This window comes from Panthera pardus, unplaced genomic scaffold (assembly GCF_024362965.1).
Source record: "Panthera pardus isolate Hobbes unplaced genomic scaffold, ASM2436296v1 HiC_scaffold_4, whole genome shotgun sequence".
Classification (NCBI taxonomy): Eukaryota; Metazoa; Chordata; class Mammalia; order Carnivora; family Felidae; genus Panthera; species Panthera pardus.
In genome coordinates, this window is record NW_026526969.1 from 9,261,378 (window position 1) to 9,280,635 (window position 19,258).

Below are 19,258 nucleotides of genomic sequence, written 5' to 3' on the forward strand. Positions count from 1 at the left end.
TTTTTTTTTCCCTTGAGCAAAGCCAGTTATTTCACATTTGGTCATGCTGAGTTTGCCTAAAGTTTCATCTCGGGATGCCCTCTAGGTCATGGCTTCTGAATTTTTCTTTTTAATTAATTAATTAATCTATTTATTTATTGTAAACTCTATGCCTGCGTATCTATCTATCTATCTATCTATCTATCATAAGCTCTATGCCCAATGTGGGGATTGAACTCACAACCCTGAGATCAAGAGTCCCGTGCTACACTGGCTGAGCCAGCCAGGTGCCCTGGCTTCTGAGTTTTTCTTAATACAGTATTTATAAAATAAAAAAAGCATGTGGGTAGAAAAGAGGAGGTTTCATTACTAATTCAGATTGTCTTCAACCACAGTGAACTACTTTCTTTAGACTATCTAGAATGTGTAGCACAAGAGGCTCATCAAGCAAAAGTTTATGGTCTACTATAACCAGAAGGGAACTGTTCTTGTTCCCAGGTGGTTTTTTCCCCCTCTTTTACGCCAATTTCCCAAAACTTATACTCTCTTATAGAAGTGCCCCAAACCCATTCCGGAACAAGATGAGGCATAAATAAACCAAATTAAAATAGATGGTAACAATTTAATGGTACTTACCAACTATTGCTAGAATGCTTTTAACACACACATTGTGTACCTGAAAACTCGCAGGCAGGCAAATTTGGTTAATTCTTGAGGCACGGAATCCTACTGTACAGTACTTTCTGCATAGCAGCTCCCCAATCCCTGAAAACAATTGCTTTGCCTCTTGACTCCTTCCTTCACAGTTCTTTCAACTCTTCCTTTATATAACATAGGTTTCCAAGGACGTCACCCACCAGATCGCCTTCCTCTCGAGGAACTATTTATAAATAACCTAGAAATGTGTTTCCAAACTCGAGCAGATCCTTATTGTGTATGTGCTTTCTAATCTGAACAAAGCCCAACGGAACTATTCCCTCTCTTGGATCAATAGCTACCCGGGACTTCTAAAGAGGCTCGATTTCCCACCGCAGGTCCCCAAACCCCTCAGACATGTTCTCATCAATTAGCCCCGAGTTCGGACTTACTGTTAAGAGCAAGGAAAAAAGAGAAGGCAGTCCGGGTCCGACGGACTAAGGGCCTGTCTCAGGGAGAGCACAGAAAATCTGCTCTGGAACGCGAAAGAAGCAGTTTATCTGAGAAACCGCCGGGGAGGGCAGGAAAAGGCGAGGACGAGCCTCCACCAGCTTAGCTGGGTAGGAGCACGGAGCTCCTCCCCACAGCCCTCCCAGGAGCGGTCTGGGGGGGTTCTCCAGAGGCCACAGCTGCTCAACCCCTCTTCCCTCTCCGAACCCTTTCACCCAAGGTTCCCTCTCCCGCAGCTACGCGAACCAGGAATCCAAAACTCACCGGATTTGGGGCCGCTCGAAGCGCTGGTGCCTCGACGCACCCCGCGGCCGGCGCAGCCGGAAGTTCGTCAGAACCCCGCCCCCCCGCGGGAGTTGTCCGGGGCCGTAGCGGTCCCTCTAGGACCGGGGGGAGGTCGTCTCTGCCTCTCGGTGTCTTGGTTAGTCGGGGGTTTTGGCGTCTTGGGGACGGGCGAGGTCGCTCCACTACGTGAACTAGCAGGAACCTCGTTCCCCAGCCGCCACTCCCCTCCCCCCCACCCCCCCCTCCTTTTAAACCAAGGAAGTGCCAGCCAGGTGAAGGCTTCCCGGGTTCTCGCACCCAATCTCCGTAGTCCCGGTCCAGGGAGAGGCGCGGGCTCGGCGAAACGACCTCGGTCCCTTCGTGGACTTCAGAATCCGTTCGCCCGAGACCTGAGCCCGTCGTCTCGTGAGAACGCGGCCCACGTTTATGGACACGGACCCGCACGCTTGGCCCACGAAGTCAGAGATTCAGTGATCAGTCTCGGACCTGGGTCACGGTGGCATCAATCTAAGTCGCCGTGCCTTTGGGGCTTTTGCGGATTCTAAATTTCCTGAGCAGAAATCTCGGAGGTTGCCCTCTAAGTGCTCCTGATGCTGCAGGACTGGTTAAAGAAGTTTCTGCCTACCTTTTTCTCCCGCTGCTCCTGCAGATTTCAGGCTTGATTCTCAATGTTTCTTTCGGCACCCCCTTCCCAGCCCCCATTGATTTTGCTTTTGCCTGATTCCTCAAAAGGTACACATACTGAAGGACAGCAACATCCCCGAACACGAAATCCCTGATTAAATGCACCATAACTTCACAGAAACATGACTATGTTTCCCCCTATTTTTCTAGGATCATTTAAAAAATTTAATTTTCAAAGACAAAAGTAGAGAGGATGACAGTGGGCCTTCATGTACCAACTGGCCAGTGTCAACAGTTATCCCATGGTCAGTCTTGTTTCATTCATTCCTTCGCACATGCATTGGTCAGACATCTAAGATGGGTGGGTTCTCGACACCACCTGTTACAGGCACCAAAAGCCAGTGGTCATCCAGAAATGAACAAATCGGAGGGTGTGAGGTCTGAACACCATACCTAATGTGACCAGAGAGAATCTGAAGAATTTTTCCTTCCTTACTTTAGGTAGGAGAAGAGGAGGGGAGAATGAGGGACAAAGTAGTCGTAGTTTTCAAATACAAAGAGTTGTCATTTCCAAAAGAAATTTGTCTTAGGGGACCCCGGAATTCAGAACTAAGATCAATGAATGGAAATGATAGAAAAGTTCAGTGTAAGGATGGCCACTTCCTGTATCATCTTGTGCTGTTTTGAAGAGGTGGGGGAGCCCCTAGGAATGTGGAGAACACCTTTAATACCTTCATACAGCTTGCTTCATACTCCTGTTAGTTTTTCCCTTAATGTCAAACCCTTTCACAACATTTACCATTACCATCCCCTCCATACACCTCCTTAGAGTACTTACTATGGGCAAGGTACTGTTAAGCACTTGGTTTCACTTCTTTATTGCTGCATTAAAAACTACTTCAAAACTTAGTGACTTAACACAACAGTTATCATTTCTCATTTGATCTCACAAATCTGTGAATTGGCTGGGTTCTTCTGCTTCCTGTGGTGTCCTAAGGGACCGGGATGGCTGGTGGTTGGGGCTGGCCTACAGACTGGAAGCTCAGCTGGGATGTTGGCCTGGGGGCTCCGTGCTCCTCCGTGTGAGTGCCTCCGCATGGCTGCTCGGGCTTCCTCGTGACATGACTGCTGGCTTCCCCAAGAGGAGCATTTTAAGAAGTCAGGGTGGAACTTGCAGGTGTTTAGAGCCCAGCCTTGGAAGTTACACAGCATCATTTCTACCATATTAGATTGTTTAAACAGGCCACTGTGTGCAGGGGCACCTGGGTGGCTCAGTCGGTTGTGTCTGACTTTGGCTCAGGCCATAATCTTGCAGTTTGTGAGTTCAAGCCCCACATCAGTCTCTGTGATGACAGCTCAGAGCTTGGAGCCTGCTTCAGATTTTGTGTCTCCCTCTCTTTCTGCCCCTCCTCTGTTTTCTCTCTCTCTCTCTCTCTCTCTCAAAAATAAATAAGTCATTTAAAAAAATTAAACAGGCCACTGAGCCAGATTCAAGGGGAAGAAGACAGACTTTATTCCTTGGTGAAAGAAATTTATCTATTTCATTGTGAAAGAGTATGTGGGATGGGAGATAATGTGACTATTTTGGGGAACAATCTACTATACACATTTATCTTCATTATATCAATCCTATGAAATATTATAGACCTGAGAATACTTATCCCTGTGAAATATTGAAATCTCCGTTTTACAGATCAGGAAACTGGGGCTCAGAAAAGTAAGTACCTTGACCAGTGTCATACAAGTGATCTGCTGGAAAGTCAAGATTCACACTTGGCTCTTTTCTCCAAAGCCTGTGCTTTTAAATACTCTACTGCCTCTGAATTAGATTGGAGGAATAAGAGATGGTTGAAGGGAACAGAATCACTAGAGGAAAACCAGGAAACCTGCACAATTCCATGAGCCACATGCATGTTGATGTCTTGCTCGTGCTCAATCCAGTCTCTTAGTCAAAAGGATCTTTGCCTAGCCATGCAACCAGTGAGCTGTGATGTTGGGGCCTGAAGGAAATCCTTCCAATTCCAAGCCTGTTGCTCTGTCTAAAGCAAAGGGGCCCAGAGTTGGAAAATATTAATGCCAAAATAGACCTTAAGGATAATCTGGTTATGCTCTTGTTTTCAGATGGAGAAACTAATGCTGGGGCACCTGGGTGGCTCAGTCAGCTAAGTGTCTGACTTTGGCTCAGGTCATGATCTCAGAGTTTATGACTTTGAGCCCCGCATCAGGCTCTGCACTGACAGTTTGGAGCCTGGAGCCTGCTTTGGATTCTTTATCTCCCTCTATAAACATAAAAAAAAAAAATAAAAAAAAAAATAAAACAAAACACCAATGCCTGGAGAAATCATATCCAAGCCACACTAGTGAGCTAGTTGGTAGTGGAGCTGAGAGTAGAATACAGATTCTCTAATTCAATCCTGTGTCCTTACGATATCTCAAAAGTTTTTTTTTAAATGTTTATTATTAATCTCTCTCTCTCCTTTTTGAGAGAGAGGGTGAGTGGGGGAGTGGCAGAGAGAGAGGGGGACAGAGGATCCAAAGCAGGCTCTGTGCTGACAGCGGTGTGCCCAATGCAGGGCTCGAACTCATGAACGATGAGATCATGACCCAAGCAGAAGTTGGATGCTCAACCACTGAGCCACCCAGGTGCCCCTATCTCAACAGGTTTTTAAAAACAGCATTAGGATGATAGAGCTGCCTGGGTGGCTCAGTAGGTTAAGTGTCTGACTCTTGATCTCGGCTCAGGTCATGATCTCATGGTTCATGAGAGTAAGCCCGAGTTGGGCTTTGGACTGACTTAAGCCTGCTTGGGATTCTCTCTCTTTCCTTCTTTATGTCCCTCTCTGACACACACGTACTCTATCTCTCTCAAACTAAATAAACTTAAAAAAATTTTTTTTAAAAAGCATTAGGAAGATCAACAGGCTATCCATGCAAATCATACTTTATTAAAGCAAATTAACTTAGGGTGAGTCATTATTTTCTTCCATTAAAATAACTATAGCACAACCACAAGAGAGCAAAGGAAAAGTTAGCCAACTTGACTGGTGGCTCACTGTGGTGTGTCACCTGCATTTCCTCTTCAGAACAGTTTTGATTTCCAAGAACCTCATACTTTTCCAGTGAATTCATTTGACAAATACCAAGAATGTGTCAGCCATTGTATTAAAGCACAAGGAAAAAATGAAAAATACAGTTCTTGGCAGATATGTAAGCAAATAATTTCAGATGTGGTCAATGAAAATAGAGATGAGACCAATAAATGGTGCTGAATAAGGCATCGTAGGCAACCACAGACTAGCCTCTTGTTAACGCGCAAACACTCTTTCTGTGAGCAGCCCTCTGCTTCTAACCATTTACATGGCAGGGAGCTTACTCATTTAGAGAACAGTTCCCTCCTTTTGGGACGTTCTAATTGCTGAAATTTCTTTACATTAAAGCAAAAATCTGTTTTCCTACAATTTCAACCCTGGTTTTGATTGGTCCTTTTATCTCACAAAATGTAGTTGTTCTTCTTGCCAGCCCTTCAAAATATTTAAAATCTATCATGTCCTAGCGATCACTCACAACAGTTCCATGATCTGAAAGTTGCTTCTGAATCTTGGAATGTAAAATGTCTGAACTGACCGAGGGCCCTCTGAAGGTCCATGGTTCCTAAATGACCTCCATACTCTCCCATTTTCTCTACATTATCCAGTTCTTTTTTGCTTGAAAGATTATTTGGCCTGAAAAAGAAAAAGCATTCCCTCTCCTTGTAGCAGAAATCCAGAAGGGGAAAAGCTACCACTGGTTACTGTAGGCTCTAGCTTCCTCCCTTCCCTACCAGCGGCATGGTGGTCAAGTTTGTCCCTAAAATGGTGACTCTCTGGATCTTCCTTGCTCATTCTCACCACGGCTTCTTTTTGCTGCCATCACTATGCTTAGCCAGTAGAGGGTGATCAAATCTTGATTTCTCCTAAAACAGGGCTCGGCGAACTTCTGTCCCATTCCAACTGTGAAAACTTCCTTTTTTTTCTTCCTGGAGGGGGTCCACACGTACAGCATGTTGGGGAGCTGCAAAAACATTCATTCAGCTAAAGAAAATGAAAGGATGGGTGCCTGGGTGGCTCAGTCAGTAGAGCTTGTGACTTGATCTTGGGGTCCTGAGTTTGAGCTCCACATTGGGTGTAGAGATAACTTTAAATATGTATATTTTAAAAAAGAAAGAAAAAATAAATGAAAGGAAAAGAGAATAAAAGCAGAGTGATGTAGTTAGACAACCTCACAGCTTGAAGCTGGAGCCCCGTTGCCAATGAGCCTTGGGAGATTTAGATCTGCAATTTGATTATCAGGAAAATGGGCATAATAGTACCTTCTCTGACAACTTTAAGTAGTCTCTACACCCAGTGTGGGGCTCAAACTCACAACCCTGAGATCAAGAGTCCTACACTCTACTGACTGAGCCAGCCAGGTGCCCCACCTTCTCTGACAACTTCAAGTGTTTGGATCACACAAAAGTGCACTGGCTTTGTAACTGACTATACCAACAGTGAGACTTCTAGTCTTCATCACTTTTGGCTACAGTATATTTTTTTTTTTCAACGTTTTTTATTTATTTTTGGGACAGAGAGAGACAGAGCATGAACGGGGGAGGGGCAGAGAGAGAGGGAGACACAGAATCGGAAACAGGCTCCAGGCTCCGAGCCATCAGCCCCAGAGCCTGACGCGGGGCTCGAACTCACAGACCGCGAGATCGTGATCTGGCTGAAGTCGGACGCATATTTTTTTAATCATTTAAAATGTTTATTTGGGGGGCGCCTGGGTGGCTCAGTCCGTTAAGCATCCAACTTCGGCTCAGGTCATGATCTCATGGTCCGTGGGTTCGAGCCCCACGTCGGGCTCTGTGCTGACAGCTCAGAGCCTGGAGCCTGCTTCAGATTCTATGTCTCCCTCTCTCTCTGACCCTCCCCCGTTCATGCTCTGTTTCTCTCTGTCTGAAAAATAAATAAAACATTAAAATTTTCAAAGAAAAAATGTTTATTTGGGTGGTGCCTGGGTGGCTTAGTAGGTTTTAGCATCTGACTCTTGATTCGGCTCAGGTCAAGATCTCATAGTTCATGAGATCAAGTCCTGTGCTGAGTTTTGTGGTGACAGCACAGAGTCTGCTTGGGATTCTCTCTCTCCTCTCTCTGCCTCTCCCCAATGCTCATTGGAGCTCTTGTTCTCTCTCTCTCAAAAAAATAAACTTTAAGAAAATATTTAAAAAAGTAAAATGTTTATTTGGTAACAGTATTATTTTTTTAACCTGATCATTTTATTTATTTTTAAAATTTTAGTTAGTTAACAGACAGTGCTATATTGGTGCCAGGAGTAGAATTCAGTGATTCTGAATTCACTTACATACAACACCCAGTGATCATCATAACAAGTGGCCTCCTTAGTACCCATCACCCATCCAGCCCATCTCCCACCCATCTCCTCCATCAACCTATAGTTTGTTCTCTATCACTAAGTGTTCTTGGCTACAATATTATTTCTGATCCCCTCTCTGGTTTAATGTTAGCCTCCATGCTCCCTTCCCCAGGGACAGATGTGGCTCTACCCATCACAGGCACTTTTTTCAATTCTGCCCTCTCTGGAAGGAGCCACCTGCCTTCTCCCTAATAAGAGAAGGTGAAGTTTCCTGCCAAGACTTTTAAAAGAGCAGGTTGCAAGTTGTTCCCCTAGTTTCTGGAAGAACCCAGAAAAAAATGTGCATCATGTCAGAATAGAAGGAGATCACAAAGGGCATCTGGCCCAGCCTTCCCCAATGCAAAATCCCTTTCTGCCTGCCCCCTGCCTCTGAGAGTCCCCCAGCCATACCTGAGTGCCTGAATTCTTACAGCTCTGGCTGGCCCTGCAACAAGGTTCTTTCTTCTCCCAGTGGCTTCCACAAGGGCTACTCCAGTTATGCAACTTGTACCCCGCACCACCCCAGGGGCCACCATTCACCTTATTATCTGGGAGTTATCAGTAGGTTGTGTGGTTATCACAACTTGCCGGCAGAAGGCAGTCAACTAAGTGTCTTGAGGAAGGGGTGCCTTTTTCTCATTTGTCCTGGTAGCAGCCAGGCAGAGCCCCTTCACTCATCTGCCTTACTCACTGCTGTCGCTCTTTCCTTTTCTTATTCCTAGCACACGGCCTGTCAGTGTTTGTCGCAAAGGCTTTTGGGTTCTATGTCTTGGGAGTCACGCAGAACAAATTAAATCCCTCTTTTATCATGACAGGCCTTTAGGTATTTGAGGGAAGAGACCAAGTTCCCCGCGAGTTTTCTCTTCACCAAGAAAAAAAAAAAAAACCGTTTATTGTACACACGAGGTGGTGTTGCTTTTATTATCCAGCACTTGGACTGTTTCTCTTTTCAAATGTGCAATCCAGAACTAAATGTAGGGCACGCGACAAACTTAACCCAGGTAGGGTAGAGTCAGACTACCACCTCCTGTGTTCAAGCATCCGGAGTAGAGGCCACGCTGAAGACTTGGAGGCAGTAAGTCCACTGGCAAAGGGACATGGGTAGTTTGGGACAAGCAAGGAAGGGCTCCTTTAAGCCTGGGAAGCAATTTTCACACCTCCAGGGGAAATTCTGGTTCACTGGAGGATTTGAGATTGCAAAGGGACTTGCATCAGCTGAAGGAGTGAGGCAACTTTAATCACAGAGGCCTTGTGAAATTTTTGCACATAACATTTGGGACTGAAATGGGCCCAGAGCCAGGGTCCCCAGTTTCACAAGGAGCTGATTTCAGGGTTATGTGTTTTAGGGACTCATGGAATGGAGGACATGCCAGGATGTTTCACTTAAAAAAAGTGACTTTTGTGAGGGCTAAATAAATATTCAGGAGAGATCGAGAGGCCCATGGAGGAAATAACAGGTGACCTATTTTTGGAACACTTATGTCAGGCACTGTTACACATGACTTACATGTAATGGCTCATTTAATGCTTATAGGAACTCTCTGCCCATTTTGCACATGAGGTAACTAAGACACAGCAAGTAAGTGGTGGATGAAGGGTTTGATCCTAGGCAAACTGGCTCCCTCCAAGGCCTGTGTACGTTTAACCATTGTGCGAGGCTGTTCCATAAACATAGTTGTGGGATCATGTAAGTGATTTATGAAGGAGGGAGAATTGAGCTCATAACAGAACGGTTGCTAGAGTCACACACCTGGTTTTAAAATCTAGTTCTGGGGACACCTGGCTGGCTCAATCAGAAGAGCATGCGACTCGGAGTTGGGTGCAAGCCCCATGTTGGGTAGAGAGGTTACTTAAAAATAAGGAAGTAAATAGGGGCGCCTGGGTGGCTCAGTCAGTTGAGTGTCTGACTTCAACTCAGGTCATGATCTCACAGTTCGTGAGTTCAAGCCCTGCATCAGGTTCTGTGCTGACAGCTCGAAGCCTGCTTTGAATTCTGTTTCCCTCTCTCTCTGCTCCTCCCCTGCTCACATGCTGTCTCTCTCAAAAATAAATAAAAATTTAAAAAAAGGAAGTAAATAAATTAAAAAAAAATAAAGTGGGGGCACCTGGGTGGCTCAGTCAGTTAAGCTTAGGGCTCTTGATTGCAGCCCAGGTCATGATCTTGCTGTTCATGAGATTGAGCCCCAAGTCGGGCTCTGCATTGACAGTGCAGAGCTTGCTTGGGATTCTCTCTCCCTCCCCTGCTCATGCTCTCTCAAAATAAAAATTTAGAAATAAAATCCTGCTCTCCCATTTACTGGGTAAGTCACTTCATTTTCTAGGCCTGTTTCTGCACTTTTGAGTCAACTGGTTTTTTTGGAAAATTGATGTGTGGATTAGAAAAAATTGATGTTTATTATTCATGAGTGAAGAGAGAGCCGCCAAAGGATAGCATAATACAAGCCACTGACGGAGTTTCAAGGAAATGGCCAAGTGCTCTAGATAAGGGAGAATGAAGACGAGGGAAAATGTTCTGTCAAGAACACCTGTGATCTTCCATTTAAACGGTTGGGAAAGAGCTGAGGTACAGGAGGGAGATCAGCACCTATGAGAAGAGTGGTCATGGTCCACTTGAGAGAGGAATTTGGTAGCCCAAAAGGAAAGGACAAAGTCCAAAGATTTTCAGAATTTGCTTTTGCTCCTTATAACTATAGGTGTGTTTGTTTAAACATAGAACAGGTGTTGACGGGTGAGGGGCATGGAAGCACCAGAGAGCAAGGCCAGAGGCTCCAGGGACCAGGAAGGACCAGGCAGTGAGGCACGTCCTGGTGGACTTGGGCCCTTGGGAAAGAATACTGAGGGACATCTGCTGAGAAAGGGTGAAGTGAAGCTGTGACTAGCACAGGGGACTGGAGAGCAGAAGACACCTGCACTGGGAACCCAAGACTCTGGCAGCGAATAGGGTTGTCCACCAAGGTAAGGGTGGAAGGAAGGTGGCCTCATCCACCTTTCCCTCCTGCGGCTGTGAAGAGAGGAAGGCAAGGCAGCCACCAGGGTTTGAACTGGACTGCAGAGTAAAAAGTTGAGAAGCTTCCGGAAGAAACCCTGACCCTTGGCTCTTGGAGCTCCAGTTTGCCCTGGGGGAGGGGCGGGGGTGTGGTAAGGTTCCGGTCCCCTGCTTACCCAAGGCCGATTTTATTAGCTCAGGGCCGGAATTTGCCATAGGGTCCATCCTCCACGGCAGTGACCAAGTTCAATAACAGATTGGATTTCTTCCCATTTCGGCCTACCCCGTCCCTCACTTCAGTTCTTTGGAATCACTTCCCCAAATAAATCATCTGCACACAAGCCCTCAGCTCAGGTTCTGCTCTCTGGGCAGTGGGGGGAGCGGGTGCTAAGACCCTTGGACAGGGCAAAGTTCCCCTGAATAGGGATTTTATTGTGAAGATCAATGCATAAAAAACTTGTTTTGTTTTTTTTTTTCACATGTGCCACCTTTTACTTCTTTTATTTACTTTAAAAAGAGTTTGCATGTTCCACTAGAGCAGGCAGGGCAGGAGTTAGTAGTCCTTAAGAACCCTGAAACGGAAGCAGATAGAATGTTTCACGCCTCGATTCTGGTTTCTAAATAGGGTGTATAAAGCACTTAAATGAGACAAAGTAAGAAAAAAAAATCAAATGGAGTCTGTTTCACTACATTGCACAATAACAGAACCAGGTTATCAGGGGAGAAGTCACAGTGTGAAGATCTGAACAGATCACCTGCTGCACCAACCGTCAGGATGTTCAGGTTTTTTTGGAGTGTCATAAATTGGTCAAAGTTGTTTTAATGGTTCCGTCTTCTGAGAAAATTGTTTTGGGGTATCGGGAAGAGCTACTTTACACCACAGGTTTTCATTGGTTGCCTTCGAAAGGCCGCCTGGAACGTGCTCCTGTGAAGTTACTTACAGCACGTTCACGGCTGCGAAGATGGTCTGCAGGGGTGTAGTTGTTTTTAACTTTGAAATTATACTTTTTCCTTCACCCAAAATGTGTATTTATGCAACGAAGGAGGACAAAAAGCAAACGCCACCAACACTGCCACCTAGAGGTGAGAATTTATTGTTTTACCATGACCCAGAAGAGAAACAACATAGAGATATTTATTACAATTCCCCACAATCTCCTTCCCCAACCTCACTGCTCTAACATTCATCAGACACCACCGGCCACCTACAATGGACCATTGACTATAAATGCATGTAAGTGTCATTTTGCTGCCATTTCTCATAATGGAAACTTTAGTCCTCAATCAAGTTTTCAAATGATTTTCAATAGAGGAGTTCCCTAGCTTTTAAAAAAACAAACCACTTTTCCTCTAAGATCCCATTATTTATTCAAAGAAGCCTTCCTAGAAAGGTTAATGAGGATTTTAAAGGAACAAATGCAATTTAAAAATCACTTCTTGAACATCTACCAAGCGTCTGGACTCTCCTAAGACTAGTGAAATGAGAAGCCAGGTTTCAACAGCAAGAACTTAATTCTGCGGGTATTACAAAGACACACTTTCTTCTTTCGATCTAACTTATTCTAAACTAAGAAACTAGGGACTGACAGAACAGGAAAGGTTTGTCTTATCCAGTCTACAGATAAACAAGACAATGCCTGAGTTAGCTCTCTATATAGATTTAGGCTTATCATGTTGACCTGGTTGTAATAACCTATATTTAACTACAAGTTAATAAAAATACAATATGTTCATTTTAAAATAATCGCTGATTTTGCTTGTAACCCTCCCCACCCTTACCCTCACACTCGTTTTGTTTTAGAACAAGATTTTTCTGCACAATCACCATCCGCCTTCTCCCCCCCCTCCCCCCTCCCCCCAATTATTTGTTTTCATGTAACCCCTGCTACTGGCAGAAGCTGGTCGGAGCCTAACATGCTTTGTCCTTGCTAGGGCAGAAAGAAACCTTACTTACACTGGTCAGTGGCTGAGGTGAGGAGGAAGGCGAGCAAGCAGTAACACACACACCTGAGTCGGGGCGACTGCGCTTGCCTAGTCCCTTCCCTGGACTCAAGAAACTTAAAACCCAAATCTGAAACTGGAATGAAATCTGAGTTTTATTACCACCTTTCAATCACTTGCAGGTCTCATTTTTTTATTTCTTAAGACACCCACTCGGCCTCACTGCTTCATGAGTGCTTGCTGAAGGGAGAAAGTTGAACTTGAAGACCAATTAGTTTTGCTAATTACCATGTAATTCTAAGTGGGCCATAATTCTTTAAGTAAACAGAGGGGAGAAATCTCAAAACATTAAAAAAAAAAAAAAAGCTGTTAAAATAACAGTGTTTAGAAGCCTCATGCCTCTCCTTACCTTCCACTGTTTCAGGATAAGAGGAAAACATGAGGTTTGTGCCATCCACTGTCAAACAGAACAATATGAAACTAAGTTCTCACATTGACACATTCTGTTGTATGATATGCCCAAAGTTATTTCTCCAACTTTTATTTGACCTGCAGAATTGGAGATGGCTTAGCCTCCCTATAACTTCAAGTTTGTTTTACAAAGCTTTGAAAAGTAAAACAGATAATTTCATCTTCAGATATAATAAAAAATTAATTTGAATAGCAAAATAAGTAACTGCTTTTAAATGTACAGTAGTGTGTCCATTCTAAAAACAAAATCTAAACCTAGGTTAGGAAAACTCTGCAAATAATGCTTTTTATTAAACTCTCCAGTAGTAGTTGAAATAAAAAATCTACTCTAACTTCTATGAAAAGATCTATTTATACCACTTAGTTTCTTCTTCTGACTCTACATTTCATTTCACAACCTGCAGACCTTCATTTGGTTTCCCAGATGGGGAACCCAGCCCCCTCATAAATATTTCTGAGAAGTTGCTCAGAGTTGGACACACAAAAATATGGCTCCTCTGGCAAGTATTGCTGTCACCGTTTGACTACATTTTAATACTGTTACTCCAATTCACATAACGAATCTTCCATGAGGATGGTAGGATGAACCTGGTTAGCTAGCTTCAGATGAGGACATCAGGGTGACCAGACCCTGGAATAAAAGGTGATCAACTCTAGGATAAAAAGGAAGAAAAAAATTCCTTCACAGCTATGAATCTTCACAAGCCTTCTAATAATCACGGGAAGTAAGTGGGAGCAGGGAAGCTACACAGGAGCACAGCCAAAGCAAATACTGCAAAACGCTTCTCAAGCCTTATCAGAAAAACTTCCTGCCATGCCAGGAACTGGATGCCGGTTTTCCAGGAAAGGGCCCATCCCGGCGTTCTGCTAACCCAAATTGCCTAAGCATAAAGAACAGAGTTAGTGGGGGAAGCAGGGCCATAGTTTATATGACCTGGTCAGGTTAATGGGTCCCAATGGGCCTTTCCAGTGCACTCCCTACTCTTGATTCCTGGAGAAGCCTCTCTTCCCCCACCTCGCAAGCTCAGAGAACCCATTTTCTTTGCCTGAAATGGTGAGCTGGCAGCTAAGAGGTCCACTTCCTGGCTTTGAAGAGAAAACGCGCAGGAAGCTGCAGATGTTTATAGGAACTGTTCCATTTTAGAGGCCTATTGACCTGTCTCTCCTAAGGAATCTACTAATCTCTTCTGATTTGGTGAGCACCAAACTCTAAAGGTTTTCTCTCCTCTTCCCCCTCCTCCGTTCTGTAAACCGACTTTTTGTCTATACCCACATCAACTCCTTCACTACTCACTCCAGAAGTTTTGCTCTTTTGGAGTGATGTGTTCTGTCAAATAGATTAAAATAAAATACATTATCTGTTTACAGGGAATACACAGAATCACAACCGGGGTTGAAGGTACAAAACACAGACATTGACATTGTGGGTCATACAAAATATATAGAAGTACCCAACATGAACAATTTTTTAACAATTTTTGCCTTCTTTTTAGCATTTCCCCACATTTTTTTTCTTCTGTGGATCCTCTGGAGTGGATCAAGCTTCCTCTGCAGTGTTTCTGAAATTCATTACATGATTGGAACATACTGACGGAATTCATTTTCTGTCCAAAGCAACGAGTGGTATACGTGAAAGTTTTCCTCACATACAATATTAATAAAGTTTATTTACAGTGTAAGCTTTTGGATGCCAAGGGCTGAGATGTGATGAAAGGCTTTGCCATATTTATCGCATTCTCGAGTTTCTTTCCTGGAATGAGTTTTCTGATGTATGTAAGATGTCAATGGTCTCACGTATCAAATGCAGCGAGCTGTCTGTACACATTTAGCACAGTTTCACTTTTATGCCTTTGATCAAACACGAAGTGTCTTACATATCAAGATGCTCAGAGATCTGTCTTTTCAGGCTGGAGCCTTGCCTGCCAGGCTGGAATACAGACAAATCCCCCCCACAATCTGAAGAATTTTACTTATCTTCCTGGCAGGTGTATTTAAGGTATATCCTTTAAAAACCCTTCAAAAATTTCCATCAGGTCAACTAGCATGCTAATGGTTAACTATGGAGTACTTAAACTGTTTGTTAATAGACTTCGGCCAGTCAAGAACTTCTGAGTGTCCTGACACACTAATGAGATGTGGTGAGCCTTTCTGACCGTGACCCAATTACACTCTACACTGAGCAGCTGATAAATGGACCAATGTGAAAGGTTTTCGTGAACAGCCATAGCCTGTCCCCCCCGGCCCCCAGAAAATGCATTTTCAAATGGCTGCTTTCAGAAGTGCACCTGCTGAAGATCTGAGGCAACCGCTGTGGCTCCCCCGTGGTCGGCAAGGAAGAGAAATAGGAGGGCACAGGCTGGACTGAACTTTCCTTTTCAAAACAAAACAACAAAAACAAAAACAAAACAAAAAACCCCAAAACGATGGCTGAATTAATGTCAGCATGGAGTTATGGCTAAAAACAACAACAACAACAAAAAAGGACCAATGTGGAACCAACCCAAGTTCGTTCCCTCTCCAGAACAGTCAGTGCTTTGATCAGTGCCTGGGGTTAAGCGGCCTGCTGCTCCTGATGCTCCCCAGTGGCAAGTCTTTGCTGATGAGCACCAGCCGTGAAGCCTCCACCGTGGCGTCCTCTCTGAAAAAAAACCTTAAAAGCACTTCTTCCACCTTCACGGACTATAAAAAGCTATGTAGGCATATTCTTCTGGACTATCTCTTCTGTTGGTCTGAAACTGGACGGACAGAAATAGTCTGGTCACCTGCAGACTTCCTTGAAGTTTCCTCAGCCAACACTGACAGGACTGTTTAGAAGCTACAGGGGAGCTGTGGTCAGTCCCAGCTCTAAAGAGAGGCCAAAGAATTACTGCTGTGCAGAATTTCTAGTTTGGTCTGGAACTGAGGCCACAGTTGTCCCCACCTTACTGGTTCCCCATACAGCCATGCTGTCTCCCAGGCTTGAGCTGCTGGGTCACTGAACAACTGGTCAATGATAGTTTTGTTTCTTGATGGAAAACCTCAAACTCTACGTGGGTTCCCCCAGGAAGGGGAGTCTTCGGGTCTGCTCTTAGTCTGTTTCTAAGTTCGTGCAGGGCTGTCCACCATCATTTGCACACTCTCAGGAGCAAAGTCATCTCTACCCAAGTCCCTGAGGACTGCCTATGTAGCCCATGCTACCTGCGTCTCCCGTATGTGTATCTGAAAAACGTCTGCCATTAGTTTCTAGGCAGCCAATTGCTTCCTCCTGCACAGACGATGGAAAAGATGAGTTTCAGAACCTCCCCTCAGTCTTCAGGGGTGAGAAACAGAAGAGATGCTGTGCAGTTCAACTATGATACACCCAACCACGTCTCAGCTTGTTGGTGAACTCCTCAGAGCAACAAACTTGTTTGGTAATTGCCAGCTAACAATATCAAATGCTTTTGCAAAGCTTCTGGAAAAGTGTGTGTGTGTGTGGGGGGGAATGCACTCTACAGGTTTCCTTTTTCTGAAAAGGAACACAAATTATAGCTTCTGAACTATATTTAGTTACAAATGACTCAGAAAGTGCCTAAATGATCACGTTCAACAGCTGACTGAAGAGAATTCTAAGATCTTTTGGAACAGAAAGATGTTAAAAACTGGCCTTAGTAAATGTTCCTATTTTTAAGATGATGACAATAAAGTCACTTCTGACATTCCATGGTACTTACTCACAGATCTGTGTTTAGGAAGAGTCTATGCAGGCAGCTGGCCAGCACCTTTCTTTTATATTCAGGATAAAAACAGCATCAGACCCCAGAGCTTTAGCATGCCTCGGATTCCGAAGGTCCTCTTCAAAAGTTGGGCCAGGCTACCATACTTCAGGTACTCGTGATTCACACAGGACTTTATCATAAGCATAGAAAGTCCTGTTAGAAGTCAGGTATAATGAGTGCGTCTTAGGTGTTCAGCACTGTGTCCAGTGCTGACGGGGATGTAAATATATCCCCTGACGATCGAAGCATCTCTTTGCTGGGGTGTGGCAGGGGGCAGGACGAAAACTTTCATACACGAAACAATGGTGGATTAAAAGACAGTATACAATCAAGTGCTAGCTTGTGGAGAAATGCATTTAGGAGTGCCATAGTGCTTTAGGGATTTCGAGAAGGGAGAGAAGGGTTTTGAATCATTGTTGCCATTTCAGTAGGATTTATCTCAGTGATGAGGATAGAGCCATCTACATTTGTTGCAGTCCTTTGGAACTGTAGACTGGTGCACGTACCCTCGTTCAGGAAGAGCCAGAAATCTTTGGTTTGATACTGATCAGCACAGTCCTAGATTTCTATAGCTTTGGCAGGCTACCAGTGATCACATATATAACTTATCACCTCTAGAACTAGTTTGAGCAGCATGTCCCAATGCAGTTTTTGTTTCAACTGTTCCTCTTTTTGAGAAATACGGGATAGCAAGATGCTGGCCAAGTGGGGTTTGTTTGCAGCAAGCAGCTTTAAACCTCAGTATCGTTTTCACGGGGCCAATCTTAATCTTTCAATTTTGTACTGTGGTTTTTTGGGCCAAGAGCACCTTAAAAGGTATCCTCATTACTGAAAAGCTTGACGTTTTGCCGTGATGTGTGCTTTCGTCTTGTACGGAAGTATCGTGAGGATTCTCCATGTGACTAGCTTTCCCCTGCAGGGGCTGTGTGGAGGGATTACATGCCCACAGACTATGCAAAGGCAGAACACTGCTGATGTAGCTACAAGGATCCTTAAGTGTGACTTTTATAATCTGTTGAGGCTGCCTTTTTTCCCCTCCGTGGGCACACGTCTCTAAGGTAATTTTGGAAACAGAAGGGGGAAATGGCTTGTTGACAACTCCTTGCCTTACACACAGCTTTTCAGGAATGCTCCAAAGGCATCGAGGGAGGCGGGGCTGTACTCGGGGGCTCGCTCTCTCGTGTGGATTCTGTGGTGCAGAGTGAGGGTCGAGCTCCGGGTGAAGGCCTTGCCGCACTTGGTGCATTTGTACGGCTTTTCTCGTGTGTGAATTCTCCGGTGCAAGATAAGGTATGAGTTTCGGTTGAAAGCTTTTCCGCACTCACTACATTCATAGGGTTTCTCCCCCGTGTGGATCCGCTGATGTTTAGTAAGGTCTGAGCTCTGGCTGAAGGCCTTCCCACACTCATTACATTCATAAGGTTTCTCTCCAGAGTGGATCCGCTGATGGAGAATGAGATTTGAACTGTGACTGAAGGCTTTGCCACACTCGTTACATTCATGAGGCTTCTCTCCGGTGTGGATTCTCTGATGCAGGACAAGGTTTGAGTTAAGACTGAAGGCTTTCCCACACTCACTACATTCATAGGGCTTTTCTCCAGTGTGGATTATTTTATGGCGAATAAGGCTTGAACTCCTCGTGAAGCATTTTCCACATTCATCACATCTGTGGGACTTCGTTCCCGTCGGCACCTCTTCGGGGGCGTTGAAGTTTGAACTCAGACTAAAGCTTCTTCCCAATCCTTTACCCTTCTCCCTTGGACCTCTCTCTCCCGTGGTGGGTTTTTTTTCCTTGACTGTAGCTGGCCCCGAATCTCTTTTTTCTCTTCCGGTTTTTTCCTCAGGGTTTCTTTGCTGCCTTTCTACTATTCTGCCCTGCTGTTCACGTTTCTCTGCAAAATCTTTCTGGAATCTTCCTGTTGTCTCCCCACGTGATGCTGAGTCTTCTGCGTTTTCAGCCTTTGAGGCTGACTCCTCATTCTCATTCCTGTTTTCACAACCTGACACAACAGAAAATACAAATAGCAACATTTTCTTTTCAACCTGTGGGGTAATCAATCAAGTGACACTGTTCTCCAGGAAGCTTCTACATGCCTGTAAAGTGGCATCACAGTATCCACAGGGATGAAATATGAGAAAATCAGGGGAAGAAAATGGGGATAACAGGGAGCAGAGTTGGGGGAGGAGAGGGCAGACAGAGCGGGAGGACAGCAGGGGCAGTGTGCTGACAGCATGGGAGCGTGCACCTGGGAAGAGCGGAGGGAGCAGGACCAGTTAGGGAAGGAAGGAATGAGGAATGCAGGAGGTCATCATTCACAGTTGTATGACTGGTCACCCCCTAATTAATTTGAAGGAATATATGTTTAAAAAAATCACGTTCCAGGGGTGCCTGGGTGGCTCAGTCAGTTGAGCGTCCGACTTCGGCTCAGGTCATGATCTCACGGTTTGTGAGTTCGAGCCCTGCATCAGGCTCTGTGCTGACAGCTCAGAGCCTGGATGGAGCCTGCTTCAGATTCTGTGTCTCCCTGTCTCTCTTGTCCCTCCCCAGCTCACACTCTGTCTCTCTCTCAAAAATAAATAAACATAAAAAAAAAAATCACTTTCCATTTCTAACAAAGTATGAGTTTGAAAAAAGAATGGACAGGTCTCTCCTAGAAAACAG

At 44.7% G+C, this 19,258-nt stretch overlaps 1 protein-coding gene across 1 annotated transcript in view; it reads right to left on the minus strand.

Annotated features, from left to right (window-relative positions):
- Positions 1-19,258, minus strand: part of ZKSCAN1 (zinc finger with KRAB and SCAN domains 1) — a 66,516-nt gene that overhangs the window by 32,440 nt on the left and 14,818 nt on the right. The window contains exon 6 of the mRNA XM_053894240.1: positions 17,707-18,596. Coding sequence (XP_053750215.1) covers positions 17,707-18,596 — 890 coding nt within the window. The remainder of the gene's footprint in view (positions 1-17,706; positions 18,597-19,258) is intronic.